The sequence below is a fragment of the Pelobates fuscus genome, chromosome 8 (genome assembly GCF_036172605.1).
Source record: "Pelobates fuscus isolate aPelFus1 chromosome 8, aPelFus1.pri, whole genome shotgun sequence".
NCBI lineage: Eukaryota > Metazoa > Chordata > Amphibia > Anura > Pelobatidae > Pelobates > Pelobates fuscus.
The window spans coordinates 40,162,957-40,182,182 of NC_086324.1; the positions used below are offsets into that span (position 1 = coordinate 40,162,957).

The window sequence follows — 19,226 nt, forward strand, 5'->3', positions numbered from 1 at the left end:
GAGCCAGTGAGAACAAACTTTGGTTCAGAATGTATTGCTAAAGAAGTGCTCTTTTTTGTATATGAACAAGTATGTCTGTCTTTAACTTCTTCATGACAGATGAGGTGCCAAGATTGTCATGATTTCATTCTATCTCCCTCCATTCTTCCTCTGTCTGACACATATACGCAGTTCCAACGACTGGCTTGGGAACCACTGCTCTAGTTTATTGTAATCAGAGCAGAATAAAGTCAGAAGTCAGGGATGGCAGGAATGAGAACAAGATAAAGTGAAATCATCACTTTTATTAACACAGAAAGTTAACAAAAAGTCATTTTAGTTCCAGCCCAAAGCACTCAATATAACTCGACTGTTTTAGCAAGAACAGGGGTTGGACAGAGAAGGATTAAAGGGTCACTAGAGGGACCCAGACCACTTCAGCTCATTGAAGTAGTCTGGGTGCAGTGTCCCAGCCCCTTAACCCCACAATTATAATTATGCTGTTTTTGATAAACTTCAATAATTGCCATGCAGAATTAACTTTATCTCTAGTGGCTGTCCACGAGGCAGCCACTAGAGGAACTTCCAGGTCCTTAGCGGACTTTAGTCCACTAAATGACACTGAATGTCCTGATGGTTTGCATGAGGAGATCCAGCTTCACCCAAAACGCTGCACATGCGCATTAGGTCCCCCCTGCCGGCTGATGTCGGCGGAGAAGCGGAGGCGGAGCCTGGACCAGCGCCGAGGGACATTTGGCACTGGCTCTGGAATCAGGTAAGTCTTATAGTCTTATAGCCGTTGGCCTTAAAGAGGAACTGTCTGTGGATTTTACACTATTGAGCGGATGGAGGGACACTAGGGAGGGGGACACTATAGTTTCCTTTTAAGATCGCACAGGGCTCGATGCAGATTAGCGAGTTTGGTTCCCCTTCATTCTTGATAGGGATGGTGAACAGGCCAGGATAATTTATGGTTCAGGTGTCCCTCTTTATACCCTGGGGGGAAATGTATTAAAAGATTTTACTAAACTAAATTCCTGTCTGGCACAGATTCAGTCTCAATGAATTTGCAAAGAGCTGATGGACTGCCCCCAGCCTTCATTATCATGTTTTTAATAAGTACTTTTAATAATGATCAAGTTAACAGCATTTCTCCATGGGATTGTTTTAAAAGAAAGATGATCTACATTGATGCCTGTCGTGAAATTATATAAATATACAGATCAGTAGTGAAGGCAATACTTACCTGCTCCTACTCGTTTGCATTCTAGACCAATGATCCTTAACCTTTGGGTTGTGACCCCTTGCAGTTTGTAACAGGCACTGATATAGTATATGCTGTTGTGAAGTGTCAGGGCATTCCAGAATGCGGCAGAGACACATTTCAAAATGAGAACAGTCTGCCGGAGGTGCTCTTAGAATATATTTTGTTATATACATCGCTTTTGAAACCTGGGCCACTGAGCTTATTTATCAAGTGAAGAATGGTTTACTAAGCTGGTGTCATGTATGTAATACTAAAACAAAGGATAAAAGAACTCTAAGTCCATCTCAATTAAGTGGTCTGGGTGCAGTGGTCCTGTATGTTTTAACCCTTCTAAGCAAAACATTGCCAGTTTGTAGAAACAGCAATAATGTTTACCTTGAAGGGTTAAACACACCTCTAGTGGGTGTCACACTGACATCTACTAGAGGCGCTTACTATGCAGCAACAGAGTTAGAAGACTCGGTCATAAGTCGTGAACGCCATTAAATTTGAAAAGCATTGACATGGCATTATGTTCCCCAAATCTCCTCTATGAGAAACATTGGACAAACAGCAGGGAAGCAATGCCTTTGGAGTGGCCAACAGGACAGACAGAGTCTCGGTACTGCAATAAAGATGTATTACCTTTTGTTTTAATATTTTTACTATGGGGGCACTAATCTAAATAGGAACTGGGGCACTGTATTCCTAACATTATAGTGTTTTTTTGAGAACCATTGGTCTAGACGAGTAATGCTGTAGATGACAGAAAAAGAAGGAGTACGGGGGAAGCAAGATAAATCTATATTAGGAATTTGAACAGGACTTCTGAAGGATTAAAGGAATAGTAGTGTTGGAGTACCTATTTAGGTGTCCGCCCCTTCAGAATGGACTAAAAAGGTTTTTAACTTACATTTTCTCCATCGCTGCTCTGGTCTCACCGTGACTGGACCTGTCTCAATGGCTGAGATCATCAGTGTTGATGATCTAAGCCAATCCAATGTTTTCCCATAGGAGAGCATTTGGAGGCTCTAGCACATGTGTAGCAGAATGCAGTGCTGTGCCAATCAAAATCTCTTCATAGAGATAGATTGAATCAATGCATTTTATGGGGAGTGTTCAGTGTCACCATGTAGAGCATGGAGACACTGAATGTAGGTGCATAGAAAGCACCTCTAGTGGCCATCTGAGGGACTGCACCTAGATGTGTTACTAGGCAGCAATGTGAAAATATGTTTATATATGGTTATACAATGAAGGTGAAGAGTATGAAAGTGTAAACAAATATTATTTATTACGGTATCTTAGATTGCGATGTTCATTTCTATTGTTTATAGAGGTGTCTGGGGCACATTGTTGAATCTGTTCCTGCCATGCAATCAGAATTATTCACTAAACTCTGAATTGCCGCAAATATAAATTCAAATGGCAAAATTGAGTTTAAAATAGCAGATCTTAAATTTTTATAAATAACCGTATATAAACTAACAGAACAGTAATGTGTTATTAAGTGTCATTCATAAAATACTTGTGAGATTCTTTTAGGCTGGAGGAAAAGCAAGGTTAATTCTGCAGTATTTTACTACATTCCTCATGCCATTATTCTTTAATTGGGTGATGATTGAGTGAATATTGAAGATTTGCAAGATAATGTGGCAGGATTTCAATAAAATGTATGGATCTGAATTGTGTGAAAATTGTTGAGCCATTGGCCTTAAAGAGGAACTGTCTGTGGATTTTACGCTATTGAATAAATAATTGAAAATCACCTATCACGTGCTATAACCTTTTTCATGCGATGCTCCGTTGTCTTTTTATATGAAAGGTAATGCAAAATGCAGCAAAATCCAGTTCGAACAAGGCACAGCCAGGGCACACATTGCTGGAGAGGAGGAAAGTAATTAATTTCTCCTCTTCTCTATGCTGACTGCCAGGTGCAAAGGACAGAGCTTATAACAATGATTGAATTTGACATTGATTATTATTCACACCTCACAAATACATATTTGTTAAATGTAGGGAATAAGAAAACCTAACGTTAAAATCCTGGGAATGACAGTTCCCTTTTAAGGACAATTTTAGAGATTGAAAATGAGAGAAGTGAAAGACTAGTCATGACTTCTATTCCGCGACTCACTGCTTGAAATAGCACCCCTTAGAGGAGAAGGAGGACATCACGTGGGTTATTTACTGCCTTAAACTCGGGCATTGGAGGTCGTTGTCCACATGGATAAAAATAAGACATTCGGTAAGGATGATGACCCTCCATCTGACGTTATTGAGTATTCTTAAGAAAAAATAATAGTGCTACGCCTCTAAGACCTTATTCAAAAAACAGGGAAATTCTTAAAGGCAATTTAGCTGTAATGAGAGTATATATAGAAATGTTAGGGACAAAAAAGAGCCACCGATAGATGTATATGGATTACAGGTGGAGTTTCGAGGTAAGTGTTAGTATTTATCATTAACATGTCTAATTTTAAACATGCGATTTATTGTATGCCTTTATTAGATCATTATGAAAGTCTTAATATTATATTATTTTTATGTCTTTATGGCTCCAATAATGTATTCAGAAGTTGATACAATCTTTTATTGCAAACTCATGTTTGACAGAGAAATAAACTGATACATATGCTAAAGGGGGCCGTGTTCCCAAGCTGACATTGTACAGATGAGGATAATTATATATTCATTACAGTATTATGGTGATAGATTGCTGTAGTACTTTGAGAAAGAAATATAGCTTTAGGCAATAACAAAGTTGCATCCCTGAGGCGACAAAGTACTGAATGCATACAAATCCTTCACCCTACCACATACTGGGTGAGAAGGAAGGTGGGCTATTTACTTAGTGGGGGGAGGCCATTGGATCCCCCGCATACAATTAGTGGCTTTGCATAGGAGGAGGTCTGTCAAATTTTCCCTGTGCAATATGGGGGCTTAGAATGGACTATATATATTTATGCAGGTAAAGAGAATACACATGGATTTACAAGGTAACAGAAATATCAGTAATAATATATTATTGCTCTTCATAAAATCATTTTCAAGTCAATAACAATTCCACTCACCCCCCTCTCCCCGCCTCAATTTCACATGAACATGAGTGCTCACTACTTTCTAGCATCGAGAGAGAATTCCCCTAATGAACAGGACCAGATCTGCACCGTCCCACCCTCTTTTAACCAACACCTCTACAGTTCCTATCTCTACAGTTAATTCTATAGTTTTAAGAGTTGCTCCAGATTCATATATCCCTGTATCAGTGAACGTATGGCAGTAACTAATTGTCATTTTCGGCAGTTTAAAAAAAAAAAAACAAATTGACAGACCTGCTGTCTCTATTTTTGAATAGAAACATACCTGACAGCATCAATTTGTGGCTTAAAAAGGTGCCAACATTGCAGGGTTCCAACATCCCTGATGGTCACTTCCCCCAGCCTTCACCACAATCTTCTATCTGATAATTGACAACCAATTATTTGAATGGATCAGAATATGTCATCCTTAATAACACAGGTTTAAATTCCAATGGGTCTTCTTCAATTATGACAAACATATCATAAAAGTTAATGACATATTACACGTTAGCACAGTTCGTTTAATTCAACTGCTGCTGATGGCTCATAAGATAGTGATGAAGATTCTACAAATAATTCCTACGTTTTGTATGCTGTGAGGGTACAAGATGCCAGATCTGGCGGCAATCGACCTCAGGTTGAAGAAAGTTTTTGACTTGGTGCCCCCACCAGCCAGTAACTGTAAAAGTCCTCCTCTAAACATCTTAATTGTTAACATAATCATCACCTCCAATGCAACACCCATTGCAAAATCCAAAGACAACACTGTGTTTGTTCCCTCAGATGGTGCAACCTTCTAGGTTTTTCTATCCATTCTACAACAATGAAGAACAAATGTTTCTGGTTTTCATAGAGTTCAAATAATCCCTCTAGTTCATACCAGTACCCATATTAATTGTTTTGCTCCAAAGATGAATTGTTATAGGTAAATGGATAGACAAATAATCAGATAGATAGATAGACAGACAGACAGACAGACAGACAGATATATAGATAGATAGCCTAGACATGACTCTGAGTGCTCTTGTCTTGATGAATAGGTCAATTTATTGAGCATGCAGCAATATAGACAATATTGGACAGTTACAAAGGAACTCTCCTGAGACGTAGACGTTATAGTTCTGGTATTGTACAAGGGGTGTGGACCATCCCCAGCTCAAATCTACTAATATAGTTAAGAACTGTAATTTCTAGTAAACAATATCTATTTCTAGGGAAAAAAAGGTTAAACGCAGAAGAAAGCTAAAAACAGCAGTCCTTTGGTCTGGACTTGTGGCCATAGCAACACCTCCTGGCAAAACACCCAGTGAGACAGGTGTGTGTCAGAGAAAAGACACTATAATGGTCCCCCTCCCACATTCTCCACCAAATCTGAATGACGTCTGTCAGAAATCTACAAACAGTTCTTGAGTGCATTTGTGATACAGATATTAAATTAACGCAGGCACAGAAAATGGCGTTGGTACAGTTCATAACAGGATGATGGTAGGTAAAGAGCAATTTTCCGTTCACAAAAGGTTCCCATGGGAACAGAGAGATAAGTATGTGATTATTTGCTGGCAGGGTACATAGTAAATTAACTTATGGGTTTTAATGTGCAATTGAATTAATTTTCTTAATGCAAATCACAATGTCGCGGTTTGTGGTTTAAATACTGAAAAAGAGAATATTATCTTCATTTGGTTGCCTAGTAACTGCTTGCAGTGTTATTCCGAGCAGATCTCCTTGTACAAGACGGAATGTCATCTAACGGGTCTGGGTGGGATTGCAGTACATTGCAGAATAAAAGAACAATGGGTGAGAGGAATTATGCAACCATGTCCATGCTATCACATTTTATAGCCACAGACAATGAAGGACAAAGTGGCTTGTTCAAGGTCAAAACACCATTGATATGCTACGCTATCCTTTTCAGATTAGGAACTGTCATCCTCTGGTATTTTGACAGTTCTGGATATGCATTCACATAATCCTCTAAAGTCTTCCAGACTGATTGAGGATGATGGGAATGTTCATCCAGAACATTAAGGGAGGTATATGTTTTCCTTGTTTGCTTAGCAGTCGAACAATTGATAGACCAAAAGAGGGGCAAAGGTTTAAAAATAATATCAAGTATTATTTTACTGAGAGGGTAGTGGATGCATGGAATAGCCTTCCAGCTGAAGTGGTAGAGGTTAACACAGTGAGGGAGTTTAAACATGCTTGGGATATGCATAAGGCTATCCTAGACTTAAGATAAGGGCAGGGACTAATTGAAAGTATTTCAAAAATTGGGCAGACTGGATGGGCCGAATGGTTCTTATCTGCCGTCACATTCTATGTTTCTATGTTTATTCGCTAAGCCGTGAAATGCAATGAATTAAAAATCTGAAAGTTTAAGCCACAATTGATAGGTTAGAAAATTTTCCAAATAAGCTACAATTCCTGCTTGTATATTTTGACCCTTGTTTTCCAATCCAGGTTTTCATTGCAGAAAAAAAACAAAAAACTTTCAAGTTTAGTAATTGTTAACTACCATTTGTATCCATTTCTCTATATTTTTTTAATTGCTTGCTTTATCTTTACGTCTTTATGTTGCTTGTTCCAGTAAGGTTATTATAATTAATTATTACTCTGATTTGTGTGTTAATTTTGACATTCATAGAGAAGTAATGAAATCAAAAAATAAAAAATAATAGCAACATCTGTAAAAATAATAATAATAATAATAATAATAATAATTGCAATTAACTGGCATTACTCACTAAACTCCTTAATTTAGGGAATTAACATCTTATGGCAAAATTTTATCTAAAATAGCCAAACTGTGTCCAAAATTGAGTAGGAGAATTTTTCAAAATCAAATATTTATTCCTACATTATGTAACTGAGATTGAATGTACTAAATTAAGTATTTAATGAATAACGCTCACAGAGTCAAATGAGGACTATTGCAAAAACAGTGGTACCTGGTGATATGTAGTAGTCCTTATTTGACCATTTAGTAATATTAATTCAGCTTTCAGTAGGGAAGGTTGTTAGACAGGCTAATGTTTCTTATTCAGCCATTTCCAGGAGATGATAAGGGTTTTATTGTCTTTTCTGTTGGAGTTATCAACAGGAGACCAACTGAACGTGCTCCTATAATTAATCATACATCACTACACCACATATCTGTCTGCTAGGTCCATAAACCTTGCCAACAGGCTGTAATAGCATTGACTCATCCTGAACTGCTTGCCAGTAGCAGATTGCTGGAGTGGAATCTGTCTGATCAAGTTAATAAGAATTTACCACTCCATCAAATGATGGGGAATCATTTAACTTGCATGGCTGGATTCCTAGCAACCCTCCCTTTTTAAGTGATGTCTCATGTTACTTTAAGCACGTCCCCTGTAAGCTGATACTCACCATAAATAATCCTTCCCCTGGCCTAACAGTCATTTGAAGGATATCTTTTAGCCAGTGTTCCATTTGAAAGCTAAGGATTCCAACATGTTGAACGGTGACATGACCATGCCTTTGACTTGTTCTCATTGTAACAATGTAGGCTTCCTGCAGAGGAACAACAGTTTGGAGGACAAGAGCAGAATTGTGAGTTCTTTCAAAGAGAGACAGTCTTCCAAGAACGTTCTGGTCTGCGAGAATATCGATAAAGACTCCAGGTTTCGTCGCGCTGAGACGGATTTCTCCAATCTGTATGCCAGAGGTGAGGATTCACAAGTTACCCTTTCTTTAATTCTGCAAGTTAAGCAAATATACCTTAAAAAGTATTTGAGAATGAAAACTCAACTAGCAGTATTACTCCATATAATATCAAAAATTTAGGTCAAAACAGCTGAAATGAGGAATAATGTCCATGTTAGCTCAGCTACTTTGGCGTAAAATGTGAAATTGACTTTGTATTCTTGACAGTTGACATTTTAGTGAACAACATAATAACTAATAGTAAAGTCAATGTGTTAGATATCTCAAACCTGTTATACATTAGCTCTATGTGACATGTATCGGAGGTCTATTCATTAAATAGTAACATGTTGACCAAAAGTCCAAAACAATATTTATAAAAATCTCCAAATTAGCTGAATTGCATATTTTAGTTGAACCTCCTATTTGACCTGCATTCTACAATAGGTTGTTTAGTTAACATGATCTTAATGTATCTGTGCAGGAGTATTGTACTTTACTTCTATATAACATCATCTACAGAATTATTCAAAACAGCTGATATATTAAATCTGACCAGCAGCTACGCTCTTTCTAATACTAAAAGGAACTGCACAAAGGTGTGGATATAGTTCAACGTTTACGACAGAAGGAAATCACAGGAAAAAGGTCTTATGCTTTTAATACAAGTCTTACATAAACAGAAGAGAACAGCCTGATACAAATCAGTCCCAGTTTAGTAAAGATTTAAAAATGCAAAATAATGGAATGCAATTGCCAATCTGTAGAAAGTTACTAAATATAACAGCAGCAATCCTTTAACCAGCAATCATCGTTAAACAGACAATCAGCACAATAGCTGGGACTGTACGGTTATGAAGGTTGTAGCACGAAATATTTTAAACACTATATAGAATCATTCACCTTATTCAACAAAGCATGACATTGCCTCTCATTACAGTTGTATAATCTTCTTGTTTTGAAATGCGTGAGAAAAAATCTAAACTTTATTAGGTGTAGTACACGGTTGACAAGATATGTGGACGTTAGACTTGAAACATGATTTTACTTGTAAGGAAGGCTATGACTTTGACTGATCTAAAAATGATGTATGTAGGTATCAGGAGAGGTACAGATGTTCAAAGTGGAGGAAGTTTGGAACTTTGCAAAGAAACACGTTAAATGAGATGGCATAACACTGGCAATCAAATATTATCACTTATTGCATAAATAAGAAAATAAGAAATGGCTGTATAATGCTTAATCTTAGTAACACGGCCAAGAATGGGAGCCAGAGATTAGACAGAGAAAAATGGCTGATTCCAAATGAGCAGCTACTACAACTGTCAAAGTGATGTGTGATAGCACGCTTAAGATTTTGTCTAGACAATTTGTATTCTCGAACCTCAGTCATATATAAATATCCTAATATCTGGCAGACACCCACTATGTGGTGATCTGTCAACCGCTCGGTGTGCTAATAGCTGTTTTTTTCGTAGATTTACTGCCTGCCAAGAATGGAGAGGAATCTACCATGCAATTCTTGTTCGAAGTGGTGGACATACTACTGAACTATGTGAAGAAAACATTTGACAGATCCACCAAAGTACTTGACTTTCACCATCCGCACCAGCTTCTGGAAGGAATCGAAGGTTTCAATTTGGAGCTGTCTGACAATCCTGAGTCCTTGGAGCAGATTCTAGTGGACTGTAGGGATACACTCAAGTATGGCGTGCGGACAGGTAAATTTATTTATTTAGAAAATATTTTACCAGGATGGATACATTGAGATTTCTCTCGTTTTCAAGTATGTCCTGGGTCTTTGTCCACAAAACATTGCATTATTACAATAGGATACAATATTACAAAAATACAAAATACAAACTATATATATACATACACACATAGATAAATTTAACATATAACAGGTGATTGATATATTCAACCATGACAGGTGCATTCTGTGCTGAGGTATATTGCCATAGATCTCTTAAAAGATTTTAGATTAAATTAAGATTTGACTGTGTCCCTGAGGTTATTCCATAAGTGTTTGCTGCGGATGCGCTGTGCAAACAGTAGTCATCTATATACAGTGAGAGTCTTTCTTGTAGCTCATCTGTGATGGAATGCAACGTACATGGTTTACACTAGCATACAGTACGAGTACACACACGCATACACATGCAGATGAGCAGAGGTAGAAGTCAATCACGCTGACACTAGAACACATGTACTCACAAAGGTAATAAAACAAGAAAATCATAAAACATACCGCACGCAAACACTGCACACATATAGAAACAGCACAAGCACAATCAAAACAAGGAATAGCAAAAGTGAATGCTCAAAAAAACCCGGATTCTGCTGTTCCTGATACCTACCATTATGTTGTTACAGGAACAATAGAAGTTAAGTATAAAAAGTGTCTGTTCTGAAGTGGTACCGACATGGAAAAGGAGAGGAGTCACCAGAGCAATGTGTCTGCTGGTTTATCTGGTTTCCATTGTGACTGCCCTCTTCTAGCCTACCTATTTATACATAACTCCCAATATATACTCTTAGGTTGGGCAGCACTCTACTCTCTCCTCCAGCTCTGCTTCACTCACACCCTATTTGAATGCTATTTCCTGTCCTATTGTGTTTTATACCCCACTTCCTATAGACTGTAAGCTCGTTTGAGCAGGGTCCTCTTCAACCTATCGTTCCTGTAAGTTTTCTTGTAATTGTCCTATTTATAGTTAAATCCCCCTCTCTTATAATATTGTAAAGCGCTACTGAATCTGTTGGCGCTATATAAATGGCAATAATAATAATAATAATAATAATAAAACCAAACTGCATACGCGGAGTATTGCATGCATATACATTCACACATGTAAACAAACCAGTTGTTTGCAAAAAATCAAGAGTAAAATGCACACACTAAAAAAGGGGGGAATACTTCCTGCAGTGTGCTAAAGAAAGGGAGGGCCACTCCCTGAAGACATCAAATGGGAAAAAAATAATTATCCAGGCACACCTGAGGTTTCTTCTATTATTATTATTATATTTATATAGCGCCAACAAATTCCATAGTGCTGTACAATGGGTGGGCTAACAAACAGGTAATTGTAACCAGACAAGTTTGACGCACAGGAACAGAGGGGTTGAGGACCCTGCTCAGTCATCTTACATGCTAGAGGGAGTGGGGTAAAGTGACACAAAAGGTACGGCAAGTATTAGGGAAGTAGATTGGTAGAATAGTATTCAATGAAGACTTTGTGTGTTTTTTTTTTTTTTTTGTAGCCATTAACAGTTTAATTGATATGCTTTTGTGAAAAAGTGAGTTTTTAATGATTTTTTGAAGGAGTGGAGACTTGGTGAGCGTCTAACGGAAAAGGGAAGGGAGTTCCACAGGAACGGTGCAGACCTAGAGAAATCTTGAAGGCGAGCATCAGAGGTGGGAGTACGAACAGAGGATAGACGCAGGTCTTCGGCAGACCGTAGGGGCCTAGACGGTACATACTTGTGTATTAGGGAGGATAACTAGGTTGGAGCAGCATTATGTAGAGATTTGAAAGCAAGAACCAGAATTTTTTTTATTGAGCCCTATATCTTACGGGAATCCAGTGCAGGGACTGACAGAGGGATGAGGCATGGGAGCTGCAGCTGGACAGGAAGATGAGCCTCGCCGCCGCATTCATTATAGACTGCAATGGGGCAAGTTGGCATCACGTAAGACCACTGCAGTAGTAAACGCGAGAGAGGACAGTGGCATGGTCCAGCACCTAAGCCGCATCTGGCGTTAAGTAGGGGCGGATGTGCGCAATGTTTTTGAGATAGAAGCGGCATGATTTGGCAATCGACTGGACATGAGGGGTGAAGGAGGGGTCGGAGTCAAAGAGAACACCTAGGCAGCGAGCCTGTGTGGTGGAGCTGATGGTAGCACCATTGACGTGGAGGGAGACAGAGACGGGAGTAGCAACACTTGAGGGAGGAAAAACCAGAAGTTCTGTTTTGGACAAGTTAAGTTTAAGGAAGTGGGCAGTCATTCAGTTAGAAATAGCGGAGAGGCAGTCAGAGACACTTGTCAAGAGGGGCAGGGAGAGATTAGTGGAGGACAGATAGATTTCATGCAATCTGCATAGAAGTGATATTGGAAGCCAAAGGAGCTGATGAGTTTACCAAGGGAGGCAGTATAGATCGAGAACAGTAGGGGACCAAGGATTGAACATTGGGGGACACCAACAGAGAGAGGTTGGGAGGAAGAGGCAGAGCCAGAAAAAGAAACACTAAAAGAGGGTTGAGTAAGGTAGAAGGAGCACCAGGAGAGAGAAATATCTCGTAGACTGAGATTATGCAGAATGAAAAGAAGCTATTGATGATCAACAGTATCAAAAACAGCGGAAAGATCAATGTGTATTAGGATAGAGTAGTGACCATGAGATTTTGCAGTGAGTAGATCGTTTGATACTTTGGTAAGAGCTGAGCGCGGAAACCAGACAGAAGTGGGTTGAGCAGAGAATTGGACTTGAGGAAGTCTGTCAATCTCACATACACAAGTCTTTCAAGGATCTTGGACGCAAAAGGCAGTAGCGAGTTAGGGTGGTAGCTGGATGGGGAGTTAGGGTCAAGGTTGGGCTTTTTTAGAATCGGGGTTACAGTTGCATGTTTAAAGGGTAGTGGAAATATGCCAGATGAGATGGAGAGATTGAGAGTTTTAGTGAGAGGTAAAGCAAGAGAAGGAGACAGAGTACAGATGAGATGCGAGGGAATAGGATCAAGGGAGCAGGTGGTGGGGCAGGAGGACCGGAGTAGATCAGAAACCTCTTCCGCTGTAGCGGGTGCGAATGAACATAGAACTGCAGAGGGAGTGAGGTTGGGGGAAGTACTGTAAGGGGAAGGAGAGAGATGAGAGAAGTGAGTGAAGTGAGTTGCAAAGTTTGAGGCGGTTAAGTCGGTAGGAGGGGAAGGAGCAACAGGGCGAAGAAGAGAGTTAAAAGTGTGAAATAGTCGTTTTGGTTCGCGGGAGAGTATGGTTATGAGGGTATTGAAGTAATTTACTTTTGCAAAGGAAAGAGCCAAGCTGTAAGAGCGCAGCATAAATTTATAGTGGAGAAAGTGAGATGAGGAGTGAGACTGATTTTATAATTCGGATGTGACGGAAGAGCGTGACTTACAGCACTAGTAGCTACAGAGAAACACAGAGAGTCACTGATATCCATAGAATACAGCAACTTGCTATTACACTCGACTTGGCTTTCGCTATCTCTCTATCTGGCTATTGCTATTCATCTCTATTTGTCTGGCTATCATTATCTCTGTCTTTCTCCCTTGATCTTGCTATCACTATCTCTCTAACTGGCTATCACTAACTCTCTATCTGGCTATCACTATCTCTCTCTATCTGACTATCACTATATCTCTATCTGGCTATCACTAACTCTCTATCTGGCTATCACTAACTCTCTCTATCTGGCTATCACTAACTCTCTCTATCTGGCTATCACTAACTCTCTATCTGGCTATCACCATCTCTCTATCTGGCTAGCACTATCTCTCTATATGGCTATCACTATCTCTCTTTATGGCTATCACTATCCCTCTATCTGGCTATCACTATCTCTCTCTATCTGGCTATCACTATCTCTCTATCTGGCTATCACTATCTCTCTATCTGGCTATCACTATCTCTCCATCTGGCTATCACTATCTCTCTATCTGGCTATCACTATCTCTCTATCTGGCTATCACTATCTCTCTATCTGGCTATCACTATCTCTCCATCTGGCTATCACTATCTCTCTATCTGGCTATCACTATCTCTCTATCTGGCTATCACTATCTCTCTATCTGACTATCACTATCTCTCTCTATATGGCTATCACTAACTCTCTCTATATGGCTATCACTAACTCTCTATCTGGCTATCACTATCTCTCTCTATCTGGCTATCACTAACTCTCTTTCTGGCTATCACTATCTCTCTCTATCTGGCTATCACTATCTCTCTATCTGGCTATCACTAACTCTCTGACTATCACTATCTATCTATCTGACTATCACTATCTATCTGACTATCACTAAATCTCTATCTGGCTATCACTATCTCTCTATTTGACTATCACTATCTCTCTATCTGGCTATTACTAACTCTCTATCTGATTATCACTAGCTTTCTATCTCTATCTATCACTATCTCTCTATCTGACTATCACTATCTCTCTCTAGCTGACTATCACTATCTCTCTATCTGGCTATCCCTATCTCTCTATCTGGCTATCACTATCTCTCTATCTGGCTATCAGTATCCCTCTATCTGGCTATCACTATCTCTCTATCTGGCTATCAGTATCCCTCTATCTGGCTATCACTATCTCTCTACCTGGCTAATGAAATCCCTCCCTATCTGCTTTTACTATCTCTCTGTTTTATATAGATATTACTGTCTATCTGTCTCTCCCCATCTCAGTTCTATTAAGTTATAATATCTTTATATATGTACAGTAATCGAGTCTAGTTCTAGACATCTTTCACGTTAACATTTTGCTAAAAAGATTGCCATTCTCATAAAACACAAACCCATAAGAATCCCAGGGGAAAGATATCATTAGCCTGAATGGCAGCGGATTCAAAGTGATTCTACTTTCAGTACACCAGAGGCATGGATATAAAGGCTATCAGTGGGACATCAAGCATTCACTTTCATTAGAAGTTCACTAGAAATACAGTCATGTGTTTCATTTCACACTTTATGGATAATCTACCGCAGCTATACACATAATGTCTAGTCTAGTACATCTTAATGAAAACTGTCTCAATATGCTAAGTTCTGGTCCAACATGATGAATATTTTAACGGGTATTATTCCTACAGGGAGCTAGAATTGCTATATAGTTGTTTTGTGTTTACAAAATGGAAACATCTATCAATGAGCTTTTACTTCTGAAACAAAAAAAAACTATTATTCAAAAACTACAGTAAGAGGAAAATCCATCCATTTATGGAAATAAGCAAGGTGAAAAAAAGTTATCTTATTTAATATACATTTCTAGTCTAGACAAGGCAACCAGATATATTTTATGCAACTCATCATAAAAATGAACTTAGTGTGCTATAAAAGCTACGATAAAGATTGTGTATCTTTATTTTCTTGCTGACGTGTTTAAAGTAAAAAAAACGAAAACAGTGAACATATAGCGCCTCTATCATGACAAATATAGAAAAAAATGGGCAATCAAAATGTAGCTTGCGCATGAAAAGAACACGTTGGCATGTATTTTACTATTTGGTCAGCAAAAACTGCGCTATGATTGCAAATGTAGCGATTACACTTGGGGGAAAGTGGTATATTTTACATCAACTTCCAATTATTATTATTATTGGCATTTATATAGCGCCAGCATGTTCCGTAGCACTTTACAATATTATAGGAGGGGGAGATTTCACAATAAGTGAGACAATTACAAAAACTTACAGGAACAATATGTTGAAGAGGACCCTGCTCAAACAAGCTTACTGTCTAGAGGAGGTGGGGTATAAAACACAATAGGACAGGAGATAGCAATCCAACAAGAGATAGCAATCCAACAAGATTTATCTATGTAATAAAATGTATGGCTTAAGGATACTCGATCTTGCTTTATGCATAATGTTGACTATACTTTCCACAAATGTCTTTCTTTCTGATCTAATTATAGAATGATGGGCGGTTTATTCGTTTCGTAGATATATTGATGATGTGACAATGTGTTAACATGGGCTTCTTCTTAATCTAATTGTATCTGATAGGACGTGTTAGTATTATAAGAACAGTTCAGATGAAAAGTAGAGTTGGGAAACCCTCAAAATAGTGATATAAGGAAAGTATATGCATCAAAAATAAGTATTTTTGTGATTTATTTTATTATGAGTATGGTTGTGCATTTCTTATATTTATTACTAATTCTTTATTTGATTTAGAAATTACTATTGATGCTCAATGCACAAATACTAGTAATTATTTGTTAATGTGTTGCACGTGTACATCACATTATTTCTTAAATAGAATCTGTCTTCAAAAAAGAAAATCACATTTACATTTAGAATGTTATAGATGCAATCTATACAATACGCTGGAGAAATTGTCAGGTGAGTGGTTCTCATTACCGTGGTAGGATCCGAAACGGAGTCCCCATGTTTTTTTCAGTGGATCCCTTTTGGTTGTGTAGGTATGTTAGATTTATCAGGTGTATAATGGTAAGTCCTTTCGTGTAAGTATTTTAATATGGGCTAAATTACATTCGAGAAATGTGTCACTGAACTAATGCCATGTATGTAATTTTAGTCCCATCTAGAAAGATTAAGAACCACTGAGTTAGACAGACCAGCTCCCATTGGAATTGTAAAGTTAACTTGACTGCTGAAGCTCGCAGACGTCAGTGCAATTTGTATGAAAGGATTCTAAACAAGTTCAGACCTCACAGACATCCTGTTTGGAAGTGAAATATTTTTGTTCGAGCAATGCAATGTCTCGACCAGGGTGGGTTTCTTTTTACAAAACATGTAGTCATCAACATTCCCTTCAATACAGTATTGATGCAATTCTATCTAGAGTAGTAGCTGGTTTCCGAACCGAGTCGTTAAGTCCAACAGTCGAAGTTTTGTCAGTAACTCCACTGGAACAGAAATGCCAAACTCCTGGACTTTTGGTGTGTCTTAAATACTGATTTTGGCACCACATCTCTAGGATTTACTTAAAGGACCATTATAGTGCCAGGTAAACAAACTCGTTTTCCTGTCACTATATAGTCCTTAGGTCCCCCCCACCCTTTAGGGCCCCCCACCCGCTTGGATGACGGGGTTAAAACCCCTTTAGGCAATAACCTTAATCCAGAGCCGGGCTCCCTCAGCACTGGTGACCTCTCCTCCCCCTCCGACGTCAGCTCCCGAGTGGAGCCAAATGCGCGTGCGTGGCCAGAGCCGCGCGCGCATTCAAACCGCCCATAAGAAAGCATTACTCAATGCTTTCCTTTGGACGTTGTGGAAGCACCTCTAGCGGCTGTCAGGAAGACTGCCACTAGAGGCTGGATTAATCCTGCAATGTAAACATAGCAGTTTCCCTGAAACTGCTATGTTCTCTGAAACTGCTATGTTTACAGCTGCAGGGTTAAAACCTGGGGGACCTGGCACCCAGACCACTTCATTGAGCTGAATTTGTCTGGGAGACGAGAGTGGTCCTTTAATATCAGGCTTTATAATCAGTTTAATATGAATTAGTTCCACCTTTATCCTATAATGTTTACAGAAATATATACACATAAATATCGCTTGAATGCTTTGTCTTAACATAAGGCTAGTTAACAAATGTGTCAATTTATTTCAGGTCACCCTCGATTCTTCAACCAGCTTTCAACTGGACTGGATATTATTGGATTGGCTGGGGAATGGCTAACATCAACAGCTAACACAAATATGTAAGCACTGTAACACTGTGTTTTTTCTGTTTGTATTGTTCCATTGTCCATAAAACAGAAGTGGTGTAGAGATATGATGACAGACAGTGCTCCATCTAGACTGACATTTATATCACCACCAGCAGTCTTATTTTGGTAGGCATCCTTCAGCAATCAAGATGTTGTGGACTACATGTTGACTACAAGAACATTATGGGACATGCAGTTCACCGAAGGTGGAGTGCTGAAGGTTGTCTACCTCCTGGTATAACATATTATCTAACAATTTTGTGAAACAGATAATTTTTTCATGGACTTCCATTATAGATCGTTTGTTAGCATGAATCTAAATATTACCTCTTTATTTATGGATTTTAATGCTGCTTTCAAACTGTTCCATGAAACATGTTAGGCAAACAGATTTTAACCAAATAAGGAGAGTTTTCTTAAAATCAGCTGACTGGCATTGTAATGTTATGTTTTATGATACGTTGTTAAACCTGTCTTAAATAAAGATATTAAAAAGTATATATATATATATATATATATATATATATATATAATATCAGCTCTCTTACACTCGTAGGGTTCTTTTTATTAGATTCCAAATTGTAGGGATTCTCCAATCTAGCTACAGGAAAAGATTGTCTATTTTATTCTTAACGTTGCCTTTCATATAAATCCCGTTGAGTAAACGTCAAAAGTCTTTCTGTGAACAGACTTCATCATAGCCATCCAGATTAACACAGATAATGTTACCCTACTACATATGGCCCAAGATTGATCACACCATCTTATCCGGAGTGATCTCTTTATTAAACAGACAACCGTGGTGGCTTAAGATCTTAACATCTGCAAATGAAAGGAAAAAGACCTACCTATGTAAAAATATATTTTAATAAACAGATTGGTCAGCTTTTGAATCGAAGTTTCATAAACTCTTGCATTGTATTTGACAGAAAAAAAAGTATTGTACTATGCAAATAAATGTCCAGCAAATGCAGTCATTCAAACAAAACTGCTGTTGGCTATTTTAAATTGTATATTGATCTATGCTCCGTCAGAAAGAAAAATTGATTCATTTGGAATTTAAGGCACATGAACTTCTTGTCTGTTCTAACAAGGGGTGCTAATGAAAATAACTAGGAGCAGAGACTTTAAATCCAAAGTTAGGTCCGCTTAGCCAAAAAAAATCATACATATTTAGTAGAACTGGAACAATTCTGGATTGCTTAATTTTTAATATTCTGCAGACACTTTCGAACGCTTTCTACTAAAAGATGTACATAGATAACATGTCAATACTGGGATTATTTATACACATGGTTGTAAATAGAAGCAATATTCAATGTATTTATTTGTTCTATATGTCCTATAAGATAGATAAGTCGATACACAGACAGACAATCCTGACTGTATCTCTTATTTAAAATACAGCAGGAGTAATACTCATATTGAAACAAAAATGTATTTAAAATGATCTTCTGCCTATCTGCCACAGAAAACATGATTTGTGAATGCATTTTGTGAATTTGTGACTATCACGTCCACTAGCCTGTCCAAGGGAACTTCATCATATGATGTACAATCAATTACTGATATTGGAATTAGTCAGGGAACATGAGATTCTGCTTATATATATCCAATATCTTTAAACAAAGGGCTTGTTTTTTAATTGTTTTTCTTGGGCTGGAGAATAAATTTTAAACATTTGTCCAAAACAGAAAACAAAATTAAAAACAAAAACTATAGCCAAGTTATGAAATATTTCCACTTGCTACTTTGATTTAAATTTTACATATAGGTTACCACATCGTGTCAAGTGTGTAAACTGTACGCCAATTACATAAACCGCGTGTT

The 19,226-nt window shown here is 38.2% G+C and overlaps 1 protein-coding gene across 1 annotated transcript in view; it reads left to right on the forward strand.

The window, feature by feature from the left end:
- The window catches only part of GAD1 (glutamate decarboxylase 1), an 86,831-nt gene that overhangs the window by 30,078 nt on the left and 37,527 nt on the right, over positions 1-19,226 (forward strand). The window contains exons 4-6 of the mRNA XM_063429716.1: positions 7,838-7,996; positions 9,453-9,695; positions 17,297-17,387. Of these exons, the coding sequence (XP_063285786.1) occupies positions 7,838-7,996; positions 9,453-9,695; positions 17,297-17,387 (493 nt within the window). The remainder of the gene's footprint in view (positions 1-7,837; positions 7,997-9,452; positions 9,696-17,296; positions 17,388-19,226) is intronic.